This window comes from Poecilia latipinna, unplaced genomic scaffold, assembly GCF_001443285.1.
Source record: "Poecilia latipinna isolate Pla-1442-1.1 unplaced genomic scaffold, P_latipinna-1.0 Scaffold2074, whole genome shotgun sequence".
Lineage (NCBI taxonomy): Eukaryota > Metazoa > Chordata > Actinopteri > Cyprinodontiformes > Poeciliidae > Poecilia > Poecilia latipinna.
Genome location: NW_015114690.1, coordinates 54,178 through 69,529, shown reverse-complemented (window position 1 = coordinate 69,529; position 15,352 = coordinate 54,178). Strand labels below are relative to the sequence as shown.

The 15,352-nt window shown below is 37.8% G+C and overlaps 1 protein-coding gene across 2 annotated transcripts in view; it reads right to left on the bottom strand.

Annotated features, from left to right (window-relative positions):
* Positions 1 to 2,282: 2,282 nt before the first annotated feature.
* LOC106936075 (dual specificity protein phosphatase 19-like) overlaps positions 2,283 to 15,352 on the bottom strand; it is a 22,849-nt gene continuing 9,779 nt past the window's right edge. For both annotated transcript variants that reach the window (XM_015016870.1, XM_015016868.1), the window contains 3 exons: positions 14,221 to 14,267; positions 8,835 to 8,987; positions 2,283 to 2,704 (listed from right to left, as the gene is read on the bottom strand). In XM_015016870.1, the coding sequence (XP_014872356.1) occupies positions 2,522 to 2,704; positions 8,835 to 8,987; positions 14,221 to 14,267 (383 nt within the window). In that variant the 3' untranslated portion in view covers positions 2,283 to 2,521. The remainder of the gene's footprint in view (positions 2,705 to 8,834; positions 8,988 to 14,220; positions 14,268 to 15,352) is intronic.

Here is a 15,352-nt window from a genome sequence, read left to right as displayed (position 1 = left end):
CTTTTCCTGCCGAGAAATTTGGATATAAAACATGACAAGCTGATATAGATTAACTTATTGAAACTTATAGAACTGATAATGTATTAAAACTTATGTGCAAAATGCACAAGTTTTCTTACTAAACAATATTCAAAACAGACTTGTAAAAAGAGAAGGCAAAAATAACTTAAAAAGATTTTAAAAATAGATTGAGTGATGATGGAAAGCTGCATTTCAAATAAAGATCTCAGTTTATGGAACAATCTAGATAGTGACTTAAATCATTCTAAATCTCTTTCTGAAAAACGGTGAAAATCATTACAATCAAGCGAAATGGCATTGAGTAAGTTTACATTTTTTTGTATTTGAAATATGGCTGTAATATTCTCCTGAACAACTCTTTGTGAATATAAATATGAGTTTATATTTCTTTCCGCTCCTTTTTTATTCATGTTTTTTTTTTTTTTCAGTTTTTATATTAACAATTTATATTCATTGTTGAGCAAATGAAATCAAAACAACTTGAAAAATCTTTTAAAATTCTGGTGTTCAGCAACTAAAATGCTTTTTATAATCCTAACTGAACCAACTGAACCAATGTGTGTGTTTCGCACACATTTCCATAACAAATGTGTGCAAAACTTTGTCAATATTCTGCTAACCGAAAAAAACAACACAATTACATATATGTGGTTTTTCAGTTAAATAGGAAACGAAATCCAAATCACACGTGAATAAGTTTGTTCATGTGATCAGTCATTAAAAAACACGCCTCGCCTTCATCCTCCTGCCACTTCCTGTCATATTCCTTGTTGTTTCTGCCAGTAGTAACAGAAGTAAAAGTGTTTCCATTGCAGTTTTGCAAAATACACAACTTTTGATATGACCAAAAAAAGCACATCATTATTGCCCAAAAATTTCTTGAGTGTTTTTAATTTGCCATGTTTTCTTAAAGCAAGTTTATTTTCGGAATTCCAATTTGTGCAATTTTATGGCTGCTAGTGTAAAAAAAGGCTATGAATTTTTTAGTGAAATGTTCATATCTGGTATTTGCCCAAATGCAAAAGAATCTCAGCCGCAGCAGTTATTCTATATTCTAAGTGATCAGTATTCTCATTGTTTTTTCTGTTTGAGAACAGAATTTTTCTCCTCCATTTCCAACTAAAAACAAAACAAAAAAATATTTTAAAAAATCATCCCAGGGCTTTCTACTGTTCCTTTCCAGCACCCATCAGTAAAAGCCAGCAGCAGATAAGTGTGTACCACTTCAGCAGAAACGATCCCACATCCTGCATGTAAACTACCTTCCTCTCTCTCTCTGTATTCCCAGGCTGAGGCCTGCGCAGACCGAGATGGCGGCCGGACCCCGTGGGACTCCGCAGATGGGGCAGCTTGTGCCATACCGAGAGCCGTCACATCCAGACGGTAAAATGTCACAAAAATGTCAGGGGAGCCCGAGTTGGCTTCGGAGCTGATAGTCCTCAGTGATACACCATTGAACAACAGCAAAGAAAAGGCCAAACTGCCCTACGCTCAAGTGCTGTCACAGACAGAATATTGGCTCTGTTGTCAGATACTGGTTCAATACTTGATTTTCATCTAAAGACTGTTAAAAGCAGAGTCATGTATTTATTGGATGGTTCATGGGCAAAATAAAATAAGACGCTCCTAATTTTCACTACTTTTTTTAAATCAAGATGGAAGCTTGATCTTTGTAATCAGTCCACGGCTTTAAAGTGGTGCTAAATAATCTATGACCTTTATAGGGCCAGGAGGAATAGGAACCAATTTGGCTGAACTTATCTGCTCTTCCAAGTGTCTGGCTCATAACCAACCTCCACCTCTTCTTCTGCTGAGCAGCAGCAGCACTCTGCGGCTGACTCAAACCACAAAGCCGGTGAGTGGAAATGAGGATGAGTGCGTTAAGTTGGTGGGACTGAAAATCTAGCACATCGCCTGTTGTAATGAGGCAAGACAACGAGATCTGAAACAGTGGAATAATAAGTCTGATGCTGTTTAGCAGCAAACTAGACTGACAGAGTGAGCTGAACTCACGCAACACCCCAAACAGTACTGCCTGAGCAGAACTGGCTTATAACTGTGTGGTACTTTCTGGACTAAAATGAACAAAAACCACAAAACGTGTCCTGCTCTTATGTCCTTGGAAATAAAGATATTAAAGCTATCATTTATAAGCTTGGTTTTTGATTTTTTTTTAACCTCCAAATGTTTGGGCGTGACACGAACACGAGGACTAAAATGAACCAAACGTACAGAAAACCCACATCCTCACAATCTCACTAAAATAGCAGAAGCAAGTTGCAATGTTTATTTCACAAATGATTTAATGTGCAAAACGGTTAGATTAGCAAGACATACAGTAAATAGCTTTTCATGGTTCTGCTTCAGTTCAAAGCTTATGGAGAAAACATTGCAGTACCATAGTGTTTATATTGTTAACATGCCATTAAATCCCTCTCCTTAGAAGACATGACTGTTATTTTAGTAAAGGTCAGAACAGATGGAGCTGTCTTGTCGTCCTTTATGGCTTGTAGTTCTGTAACTGCTGATAGAAACCGGGATTTGGTCGAACTGAAGGTCTAGCCAGCTTCACCAGGTTGTATGCATCATCAAATGAAAGCCCCTCCCTTAACATCAGGTAGCCGATCACAATGGAGGAGGAGCGTGACACACCTGCGTTACAGTGGACCATCACCACTCCGCCCTATAGGAAAAACACAAAAACGAGGAAAACACATATAATGATCAATCAGTTAGCATAAATCAACTCTCATCAGACTTTAGTGTTTTAACATATATATATTTTTTAAGTGTGAAGACATTTACTGAGATATTTAATCACAAAATGAAGTAAGCTGGTCTTACTTTTAACTCACTAAAATAATATCAGGGTTTACTCCAGTGTATTATAAGCCTGGCGGCCACCATGCTTTACTAGACCCCCCAGCGCCTGGCTCTGTCTTCCCTGTAAATCAGGGGTGTCCAAAGTTGGTCCTGGGGGGCCGGCATCCTGCATGTTTCAGTTCTCTCCCTGGTTGTAGTAACAACCTTCCCAGCAAGTCAATGTTCTTCTTAGGCTTCTAACGAGCCATCATTTGATCCAGGTGCTTTAAACCAGGGAGAGAACTAAAACACGCAGGATGCCGGCCCTCCAGGACCGACTCTGGACACCCCTGCTGTAAAGTTTATGTATGTGGTCCTGGTTGGCCGGTGCCTTCGTGATTAACGAACCAGCGCTATCCTCATCATGCAGGTTCAGCCCGGTGAGGAAATTTTGCGCTCGCTTCGTAGAGATGCATCACGCTGGTTTTATATTATTTTATTATTTTTGTTTAGTATTACTTTTCCGTAAGTATTACTTTTTACTTTTTATTACTTTTCACACACTGTTGACATGGAGTCTGTATTTTCAAAAGATTTTGCACCCAAAGCTTTAAAGTTACATTACTGCTATGCAGACGTTTCATCCAACTGAGTTTGCTGGGAAAGATACATTTTTTTGCAGAGTAAAGCTAATGTTCAGTCAAATTGGGCCCCTAATAAAGCCTGTTTTTAGGTACTTTTCCAGGAAAGAACAACACAAAACATTTTTATGGGTCTATTTTTACCCCATTGCGCTCACACTGTTCTTACCAGTGGGGGAAACTAATTAACAGGAAAGATATTTTTCTTTCCCAGTCTGACTACTGTTAGCTTTTCTCCGGTTCTAGATTTTTATGGTTTTTCTGCAAACTTACTTAAATAAAATATATGACTATTACAGGTATGGGACCAATTACTGATAGAAACTTTATAGAAGCCCTATTATAACATTCAAATTACCCCATATATTATTATACAAAGATCACCAGGTGGTGACCACTGAGGCAAAAGTGTTGAATATTGCCAGTCGAAAGAACGCCAACATGCACACTTATTGTTGTTGAAATGTCAGATTTACTGTCATTTCAACAACGTACTCACAGCAAACACAAATGACTTGTTGACTATTTTCATAAACGTTGAACTGGTTCTCTAAAGAGGAGAAAGTCTTAAAAAAACAAATTCAAACCTCGGTAATGCTGCTGCTATGTAGCACTGTTTACCAATAGAGATGTGAATTTTTCTATGTCAATTTATTCAATTCAATTCCAATTTTTAGGGTCACAATTCAATTCTGAAACAATTTTTGATTCAGAAACAATTTTCAATACAATTTCTATTCAAATGGTCCAGAGATTCTGTTTAAATTATGTGACTGACAAGAGGGAAAAGGCAGTGTAACCAGTAGAACATGAATTTAAAACAATTCTATAAGGTTCCTTACATATCAAATTCCATCAATTTATATTGTATAAAAATTCTGTTATAAAATTCTGACTTAAATCACCTGCATTAAGTGATTTAAGTCACCAATACAGGCTAAGTTTACCTTAGTTGTCTGGCCTTTCCTTAAATAAATAAATATAATAATAAGAATTATCCAAAATACATACAGTGGCTGAGTGGACTAATATGATATGCAGTATGCTAGAAACAAGTAGCGGCAAAGACGTAAAACCTAAACACATTTTAAAACCAATTTTTGAGCATATTGAGCCAATGCTCAGAATTCCCAGCATTAGATGTTCTCTATAGAATCGATATTTTAGTTTAACTTGAATACACCAGTCTTTTCTAACGCCCCATCAGATTGTTTCAGAAGCAGAAATGAACCCGGATTGTCGTCTTTGTGTGCGGCTTTTGTCTGTGGGTCAGATATTCGGGCGTAACAGAAACAGAACTGGAACATTGACCAACATAGTTGATGTGTATTGATGATTTTGATGATGGCACTTGACAACATGATTTTTTTTTTCTCAATTGCTGACTGTATGATGTTTTTATAACTTTTTATTTTTGTGTTTTTAAGATGTAAAACATTTTGAACTGTCTTGTTGCTGAAATGTGCTATACAAATAAACATGACTTAATTTATTGATTTAGGAAAAATGGCAACAATTATTACAACTTATTTTCTTTGGACAAGACGTTAAATCAGAATAAAAATAATTAAAATTCTTTATTATTCCCATAATAATCCAGTTTCCGGTGTAGTGTTTCAGTCTTAACATCAGATATGTAATAAAACTTTAACAATGAGTTGTTTAAAGAGCATTCATTGTTTTTAAGATAACAATGTTATCTTTAGCATCTTAGGTTTAGAAAATTTGTATTTGGTGAAATTACTGCATTGCTAGTAAAAAGATAATTAGACAGTGTGAACCAGAAATTCATGAGAGACAAACATATTTACCCGTCATGATTTATTAAAAAGAGAGACAAAAACAAAAAACTTGCGTTTACTGAGGCTGTGACAGAAAACCAAAACCTGCTATCTCACCTAGCCAGATACAATAAATGTTAAGCGAGTAAATACATTTTGTGTTATTTAAAAACAATTATCTCGTTCTGATAAATGCTTGTCATGTTTCCCGTGGCGACACATTTGGAGGAATCACAGCTGGAAGCGTCATTTGGCTTCTCTTTGTTCCTCTGGAAACCTGTTATTTCTGGTTTTCCTAAATAAAAAAAAATCTCTGAAAGCAAGTAGAGATGGAAAAAAGCCATGCGTCAAAGTCAACAATTGCAAAATGATTAATATTAATGTTGATGTAATTATTTTTCTGCCGAGTGTGCCTGACAAGGGAGCAGATTTTAAAAAATTGTGGCACGTCGTTAGACAACGTGCGCCAGTCCTGACCTCTGAAACTCGCCACTATGACACGTTTGTCTCTTTTGTTCGGCCAATAAAGTTGTTTTTTCTTTTTTTTTCAGATGGAAATGGAGCGGAACTGAAACTCTGAGCACACTTTTGATTTCCGTGTCAATCAATACCCATTGAGGGACGGGAGATTTAAACTGCCTCTCTGGGACTGAAGTGCTGTCACTGCTGCCTCTGTTTTTGCTTTAAAAAAAAAATAAACCAATCAATCAGCTCCTCTGGCTAAAATATGATTTAATCTAATGAAGCATCACAGGGAGAAAAAACCCAGCATTGTTTTAGTCATTTTCTAAGTTTTTTTATCCATCAAGAAGTCTCATCTGGTTTCTCCTGACATCTGTAAAGGCTTCTGGAGTCAATCTGGCTACATGTCAGGCCTTGTTTTGCTTCTTTAGAAATAAATAAAAGTTTCTGCAAATGGAAAATTGCCTCGACAACATAGTCCATCACAGCAAACACACAGACTTAATTTGGTTTTGTCAGAGTTTCTTGTTTTCCTGTTATTTCATTGTGCTCCAGTTGAGTGTTTTCATATCAGAGCTCACATCACATTATGTTCTGCTTACGGTCAATCTTCTGACACACACACACACACACACACACACACACACACACACACACACACACACAGACAGTCAAACCACAAGTCTGTTCCAGGAAACACAAACATGATATATATGATATAACTAAAAGGCCGAATGGTGCAGAAAAAGTCGGGGTCTTTTAATAACTAAACGGACCGCCATGCTGCTCTCCTTTGTGCTGAGCTGAGTTGCAGATAAGTGTGTGAATGCAGAACAACTGTGTGTGTTAAATTGGCCGACAGATATGAAAGAAGGCGTTTTCAGGTTGTGACAACCCCCTGAGAGAAAGTGGATGCAGATCTGTTTGAAACGATTCACACAGTTGTTTTTCTTTCTGAAACGCAGATGAGTGTGTTTGTGAGTACTTCTTTTCTGAGATACATTAGGATTCTTCAAGCTGTTGATACACTTTGCACCATAAGAAGAAATATGTCCACTGGCAAGTGTTGAATTAACAGAAAATATCCATGGTATATATAATATCTTTGTTTCCATTACAAATGTGAGCAAAACTTAGTTGGTAATCCCCTAATGTCAAACAAATACAATCTTGCAATTGCTGTGTTTAAATTAAATAAAAATGTAATTAAAATCACATGTGAACAAGTTGGTTAAGTCATTACAAGTCATACATCAAACTTGCTAACATCCATTCAGATTGTGGGAAATGAAGTACTGTAAATTCCAGACTATAAGCCGCTACTTTTTTTTCCACACTTTGTCCACTGTGGCCTATAATATGGAGCGGCTAGTACATGTTTTGTTTTTTTGTTTTTTTCCATGGCGCTAAAAACAGTAGAAATTGTTGAGAATAAAATTGAAGAGTTGTTCACAGAGGTTCGATGAACTTGTGCGATACATCATGCTCACTTTCACAGTTAGTTACGGTCTTGTAAATCAGTCATTTGTACAATGTCGGTTTTAAGTTAAAGGCAATTCATCTGGCGCTTGAAGTAGGAAATTGAGCTGCTGCACATCATTTTGGCATAAATGAGTCAATGGTGAGACGGTGGAGACAACAGCGTGAAGAACTGACTCGATGCAAAAAGACTACAAAAGCTTTCAGAGGTAACCACAGCAGGTGGCCAGAACTTGAAAACTCTGTTGAAGACTGGGTGAACACACAGCGAGTAGGAGGCCGCAGTGTTTCCACTGTGCAGATCAGGCTGAAGGCTAAAGCGATAGCCACTGATATGAAAATCGAAGATTTCAGAGGCGGACCATCGTGGTGTTTTAGATTTATGAGACAAAAAGGCCTGTCCGTCCGCGCACGCACGACGCTGTGCCAGCAGCTCCCTCCCGACTTCAAGGAAAAACTCTCTAACTTCTGTACGTTTACTCAAACAAAGATTAAAACAAAAAAACAAAACAAAAAAAACACAAAAACATTCCTCAGGCAAAAAAGTACGTCAAAACACCAAACAGAACATTCTGTCCGTTTCAGATTTATATTTTTGAATCTTAATCATTGCGCAGGAACACTCACAGTGGTTGATTAGCTAACTTAAACTCCTGCTCTCCTGATAATCTGTCAGAAAATGTAGGTTGCATATTTTTGTGTTAATTGAACCGAAATACTCCGAACTGCGCAGCAAGAGTAAATGTTATGGTGATAAAGGTTAAGCTCAGATAACTACCCCCACTTTCTTTATATGTATTTTTTTAATTAAAGCTTTTTTCTGACCTGTGATCCCCTTGGACTTTATCTTGCTGTTGTAGCCTTTACAAATAACATCTCATAGAAAGTCAGATACCTGCGGCTTAAAATCCGGTGCAGCCTATACAAGTACAAAATTGATTTTCTTTCTAAAATTAGTTCGTACAACTTATAATCAGGTACGCTCTGTAGTCCGGAATTTACGGTAATTTGTCGCAATAAATGCAGGCAATTGCTAGTCTGGCTAGCGCTATCTTGTGCAATTCCACTTGATTAAAATCTTGATTCACAGCTCAGCCTGGCCTTTGTCCCATTGACTTGGATTGTCTTTGGCAGAATTTCTCCTGGCTCAATCAGCGAAAACTGTTTTAGAATGATAGTCTGTCTGTTTTAGCAATGGCAGCAAAGGAAGTGAACGAAGTTGCTCAGTCCGAGTTGACCGTGCTTCCAAATACTGAATTAACATTAACAGCCACATCGTTCGGTTTGCCTCTTGTCTCTTCACAGTGGAGGATGGCTGTTTGCAGTGTTGGCAATTTGCGGTGAGTGTTGAACTGGCGTTTCACATATGTCACGGGAAAAAAGTTAGCGATTGGACACTTAACCAAAGTCCACGCCTACAGCAAGCATTTGTTTCTCAACAGCCAAGAGTTCAGACTCAATGTACAAAGCAAAGCGTAATAAAGGGGGTTTTTACCAGGCTCAGCAATCGCTACTCTCGACTTTGAAATCTCAACCGCCTGCCAACAGTGCATGCAGAAACTGAATGGCTTAAAGAATGCACCAAAGTATGTGGAAGCCTCAAGTGTTACTCAACGTCAGTGAGATGTTGTGTATTTTTAAAGTGTACCTGCTCTTTGGCCTGGTCTATAAAGGAGCCGCATTCCTCCAGATGTGACGAGAGGTCAGTCTCTGGAAGGTCCAGGATCTGAAGCGTCTTATAGACCACCTGATCTGGAAACAGGTTGGTGACTCCATAGGCCACGTTTAGCACATGGGACACCTGGAAATCGTTTAGGAAGAGACACAGGAAAGGTGGGTAAAGAGAGATAAAAAATTCTTGAATAAATGACCCCTGAGCATTGACTTGCTTTGAAGGCTCTTTTCTCTCCAGTCAGAGACAAAGAGGGATGCTCAGTTTGCCGTATTGATGACATGAGATGAGCTGAATGTGACAAGAGAGAGGACTGGAAAGAAAGAGGAGAGTAGACAGGGGAGAAAGCGGGGGGGGGGGATAAAGATGAAAAGGAAAGAGTCATGGGTTGGCAGGAAAGGAGACAGATGGCTCCAATTCATTTTGCAGTTATCTGTCTACTCTCACTTAAATTTAGCTCACCTCAGAGGGCAAAGTCCTCTCCTGTGTTGCATCTTGGCATCACACTAATGTGATCTTAGACTTCTAGCATCGTCTAACATCCTTTTCCGCATGTTAGGGGATATGTTGAGCACCGCATAACGCTTGCGTTACTGACAGCAGATCCCATTAAAGTCCAGACTAACGGTGAACTCTTCCTCCTAACAAGTAATACAACTGAGGAACTAACTGCCTTGTGATCATTAAACCCAGGGTTGGTATCGTGATCACACGTCACACTGTAACACCAGATAAACAGTCAGTTATTCTGCGGCTGAAAATAGCCCAATCATATGCTGGGCTTGTTTAAGTTTTATATTTATTTTATTGGGATTTTTTATGATTGGACGACACAAAGTAGTGCACATATGTGAGGTGCAATACAAAAGCTTTAGCTTTCAGGGGGTTTGGCAAAAAACAAAACTGAAAGCCACCAGCTTTGCATGTCTACAGATTGTAATATTTGCTCATTCTTTGCAAAACAGATAAACTAAGTAGGACTGGCTTGAGAACATCAACAATGTTTTTAGTCTTGTCACAGATTCTCATTTGGACTTAAGTCAAAGGGGTTACTCACACTCAAGGATTCATAGTATAAGCACAACTAGAAATAGCTTTTGTATTTCAGTTCATGGTGTGAAATTATGGAACAACATAAATGAAGCGTTAAAGTCAAAATTTAATACAATTTAAAAGGAAATATAAGGAGGTCATTTTCAGAAAATACAGAAATATGGGTTAGAGTTAGCACTAATGTGAGGCATACATCCATCCATACCCACACACGCATATGTGTGTGTGTGTGTGTATGGATAGATGCATATATTTAGATATATGTGTGTTTGGCGAGTCTACAGTTAAAATGGAAAATTATTTAACCTATGTCAAGATTTTCCTTTTTTTTATTTAATAAAAAATTTAAACATGGGCCCTGCGACAGACTGGCGACCTGAGCATGTTAAGATTATTGTGGTACAAAAATATGTCTTTTGCATTCCTTGTTCATTTTCTGTTATTTTATACTGCTATTATGTTTGAAATAAATAAATGAAAATAAATAAGTTTGGACTTTGTCTGGACCATCCTACCACATGAATACGCTTTGATCTAAACCAAAGTGTGGCCTCAGGGCTGTTTGTGCCGCCCATGACTGCACAATGGACAGGAACAAAGATTTATCAGGATAGTAAACTCAGCCGCTGTTTTTTTTTAGTTTTTCAAAAGTCCTGTAGATAACGACTACAGAGAAATTGAGTTTTAAAACATTATTTACAATTTTGAAAACAACTCAGGTTTTTTGACAAAAACTTTTTGCACTAGCGTGACATGTTTTTTAACAATATCAAAAAGATGTATTTTGCAAAACTTCAATGGAAATACTTTTTTTGCATCGCAGTACATCCCAGTAGTTACCGGATGTAACTACTGGGAAAAACCAAGAACAAGATGACAGGAAGTAATAAGAGGATGATGGTTTGTTTGGCTCTCACATCACACATTTCATAAAGTTGTGTGTCATTCCAACATGTTGAATCCAAAGCCCTCCTTAAAATGGATGACTACAATTTCCCCAAAACGCTGCATGCATAGTATTTATGTACCAAATATCTATTTTACAGTCTTAAATTCATTGATGAAACAAACAATGCACACACTCATATCTAAGAATTTAGAGACCAATTAACCAAACAGTCATGTTTGTGGACTGAAGGAGGAGCCACTGTCCATCTATAGCAAAACAATGCTGCTTGTAATAAATAATATGACTTAAAATTTAAATAAACCATAAAAAAGTTTGTTTAAAAAGCTGCAGCAGAGCAGAGGCAAACAGCGTTGTCAGCCCATTAGACACAACTTGATGAATTACAGCAAACCTTGGTATTTGTACAAGAGTTCCCAGAGTTATCTTCTTTTTCCCCCCCTCAAAGCACAGAAATACATTATAATAAAATATGATTCTTTTGGGGTTGTTTTTTCTTTTCTAAAGCAATTCCAAAGTTGTTAGTTAAATCTAGTTGAGAATTAAAGTGCTAGATAAGAGTGTGCAACAGAGATTGTGCACCATCCTTTTGATATCCTCAGATAATAAAAACGGATTTATGACAAATAACTTGCTCCGGGATCTTTGTGTTTTTGATTATGATTTTATAAATCAACACTGTGTCAATGCGAGCTGTTGAAATACATTTTAAAAATTACAATATCACAGGCAACACTTTTCAAATGATGATGTGGACACATTTACTTTCCAGTTGTTTCACAGCAGTTACATTTCAGAGCACATCACAACAAATCCACAAAGGAGTTTAAAAAAGCAGAGAGAGAGAATTGTTGATGGGAAACAAACCCAGACCAGCTGCATCTTTTGTTTATTTTGCTTTCCAGCCGTAGCTTGCCAACAGCTTCAGGAATCATTGCTTTTAATGTTTCAGTCGGTGACCACTCGTTCTTCAACATGATTGGAATCACATACTGGAAAATAATAACAACAAATGTCCTTTGGGCAGCTTTTCCCCCCTCTCATGTTGGACTGATGGTGGGCCAGACACTACAGTGACTCGCTTTTCCACTTGTGGTGCAATTATTACAATAGGAGCAGGCCGGACCAAGCTGGGGCATGACATGCAGACCTGCCTGAAGACGACTTTTCGGACAACTAAGTCTAAATTATAGGAGAATAGATCAATAGAAAACATTGTGACTGTGAAGACTCTGATAAAAAAAGTCTGATGTAGCCGCCATCTAGGGTAAGTTCATACGTGTTTGATATCAGTGTCTGGTTGTGTAAATTCTCACGACTGAGTGAGTTCGCGCATCAGTGAGACGACTCCTTTGGGCTTTTTCGATAATTTTCCTCACACATAAGAGTCGCTCACACTTACATGCTCTGTTAAACACGGCGAGTGGAGCTGGTGCATTCAGTGATACTGAAGCAGCTAACACACAGTCATGCATCACCTTCAGTGTGTCACCACTTTAAAGTTTGATCAGATCTTTCCAAGTCAGCGTTGACGGGATTAACTAAAAAGTTCAAGCTTCATTTTTCCCTGCTGAAAGGTCTGCAAATGTCTGTTAATTAAACATTAAACAAGCAGCAAAAGATACTCTGACCTTTTTTTTCAGTCAGATTAGTCCTGTTCAGTACATGCTTCAAGTTTGACTTCATATATTAACAGACAAGAGACCAATGAACCAGAAGGGTTGATGCACTTCATTAGCAATGGCTGTCCCAGTGCATTCTGGGATTTATAGATTTGGTGTATTCTGTGCTGTATAAACAAAGGTTGGTTATTATTTGCTAAAAACATGATGTTGCAGGCCTTTCCAATGTCTGGCCTAAATGGTTGGTAAACCAAAGCAACTTTTTTGTTTAAAACAACTTATTCTAACTTCCTGTGAAAGGTATCTGTACTGCAGCTAGTTTGTACGTAAACAGGAAAAATTAGCACTGATTAAGTTAGAATTCTGTCCCTCTCTGTAAACGCTAATATTTTTGTTAGCATCCCTGTCTATGTAAAGGGTTAGTATTACATAAGGTCGACTTTTTTGAGCTTTACATCATATTATGTCATCCCCTCATCAAAAACAGGCCTCGAGTGTTGCCTTGATTTTTTTCATGCATGTTTGAGAAATCCTTTAATCTCAATGGTAACCATTCACCTGCGCAAGACAGAGTGCCACTTACAGAGCTGCTCTCCACCACAACTTCCCCACTCCTTCAGACTAGCCAGCAGCAATTAGCAGACACCTAGTGGAACCGTGCATCTGCTGAGCTCATTATAGTAGATACTTCTCAGGGCAAGGCTGGTAAAAACTTTGTTAAAGGATTAATAGAGGAGCCATGCTGTGATGACTTCCTCAAGGTGGAATTTCAGAAAGAGCAGGAAATTGGGCCACTGTCCCTTCAAAGGGACAGAGGCCCAATTTCTCTGTTGGGCCTGTTGTCTGTTTTAAACATAAAAATAACAGATGGCAAAAAAAAAAAGTTACTTTATATAGGGGCACCTTGTGCCTGGAAAACATAATGCTGCCCCTTTAAGAAAAACATTTATCTTTGATGCTTTTTAAATTCTAAGTGCATATTGGCTGTCCTGCAACGCCCGCTAACAATTAAATGATAACTTTTATTATCAGATTATTGGTTCAGTCATTGAAGCAAATTTCCTAAGTTAATAGGAAGCCCTTAAAAATACTCAATGTAACTTTTAAATTAAAATGTAATGTGGAATGACATACTAATATGGTGAGTGGACCTTAATCTTAAACGACTTAACAAGAACATTTGAGTGAAGGTAAACAGAAATCATAATACAGCAATTTGTAGTCTGGAAACAAAGCAAACAAATGCAGAAAAATAAAGATCTCCAATAATAAATAAAAAAAAAACTCAATGTTCACCAGAGCAATACATTTCTGTTGAGTTTTTCACCTCCACTGTGAGAACATACTGTGCTTCAGATACATTTTATGACTAGCAGGAAAAATTTTTTTACAAAGTGCCTTTAGGCGAAGCGTCACCTCTCCTGTGCATTAACAGCTAGCAGAGAAACCTAGTTAAAGCAGCCAGGGCTTCATCCCTGAAACAGGAACGGAAGGTGTTTGTAATCTCTCTAATTCATCATCCTGAGACTGCACAGGCAGCAATATGCTCATGCCTGGGAGCAGGCACTGCAGAGAGGAGCAGCACCGACACGTCCTGTAATCATTTACTCCCTCTGCTGTGCTAAACTGTCACTGCATGAGTCATGAAGCTCCTCAGGGTGGTTTTGCAGGGATCCAGGAAGAAAACTCTGCATGGCCGGTTCTAATCTCACGTCACCCGCCCACGCTATCGTGGCAAAAGGCAAGGTTACGCCCGCACTATTGATCCCCTTGTACTGACCTTAAATCTCTGCATGGTGTCGATGTCGTGGGCTGCATCCTGAGAGGCTGAAACGGCAGAAACGACCTGATCAGAAGACAGACACCAAGGCTTGGCCCTTAAGAGCATGTTCAGCAGCTCCTAAGAGTTCAGAATCTGATTACAGTCACTTAAGATAACCTTGATCTTTTTTTTTTTTTGCTTTCTCTTTGGGATTTTAAGCTGCATAGATAGATGGATGGAATTAAAACAGGGCTGTGCAAACATAATCTTGTTTTCTTCACAATCTAACAGATTTGGATTAGTAATAGAGTTGATTAAGAAATGGTAAAAAAAGAAAAAAAAAAGAAAAAAAAGCCTCTTTATTCTTATGTTTTTCACAATGACAAACCAGTGAGTTTTCTGTTGCTTACAAAGTGTTACGTTTCTGAAATGTCTACATGTTAAAGAGTTCTTAAAACAAAATGAGATTGATTAGTATTGTATTTAGCTTAAGTCATACTATACACTATATATATAACTAAGAACTATCACTCATGGTTTCTGTTTTAATAATTGTTGGGTACTGCTAACTCTGTTGCTAACTGTTGCTGATTTTGCTTAATTGACCATGGTAGGGCTTCAATCAGGAAGAATAGTAGATTTTAAAAAGTTCATCGTAGAAATGCATTCTGGGAACCAAATAAGCCATTTGCTGCACTGCATCATGGGTGGAGAACATGAAGAGAGGAAACTGGAACTGTTAAACTAAGAGAATGAATAAAAATGTGCAGCTACTTGAAGAACTCCTAACAGCAGATTACCAAAATTTTATTAAACCAAGCAAATTAGCACTTTAGAATTTATCTGGAAAACTTAGGGGAGGATAAGTGCACTAAATTTAGAATTAAAAGGTGAAGAGCAAGTGGAAAGTAGAAGAACTGAACTTTATTTAAGGTTTATCAGGTTAAATAGAACATATTGAAATGAAACCAGGCCTAACACTGAATAACAAACTCTCCATTTAAGAGTATGCATGCCTGCTTTACTGAGATATTGCCAAACTAAATTCATTTGGTTTTAGTTCAATTTTACAACATAAATGCTGTATTGTGTGTGGAAGAAGTTTTGCAATTGTCCATCCATCCATCCATCCATCCATCCATCCATCCAT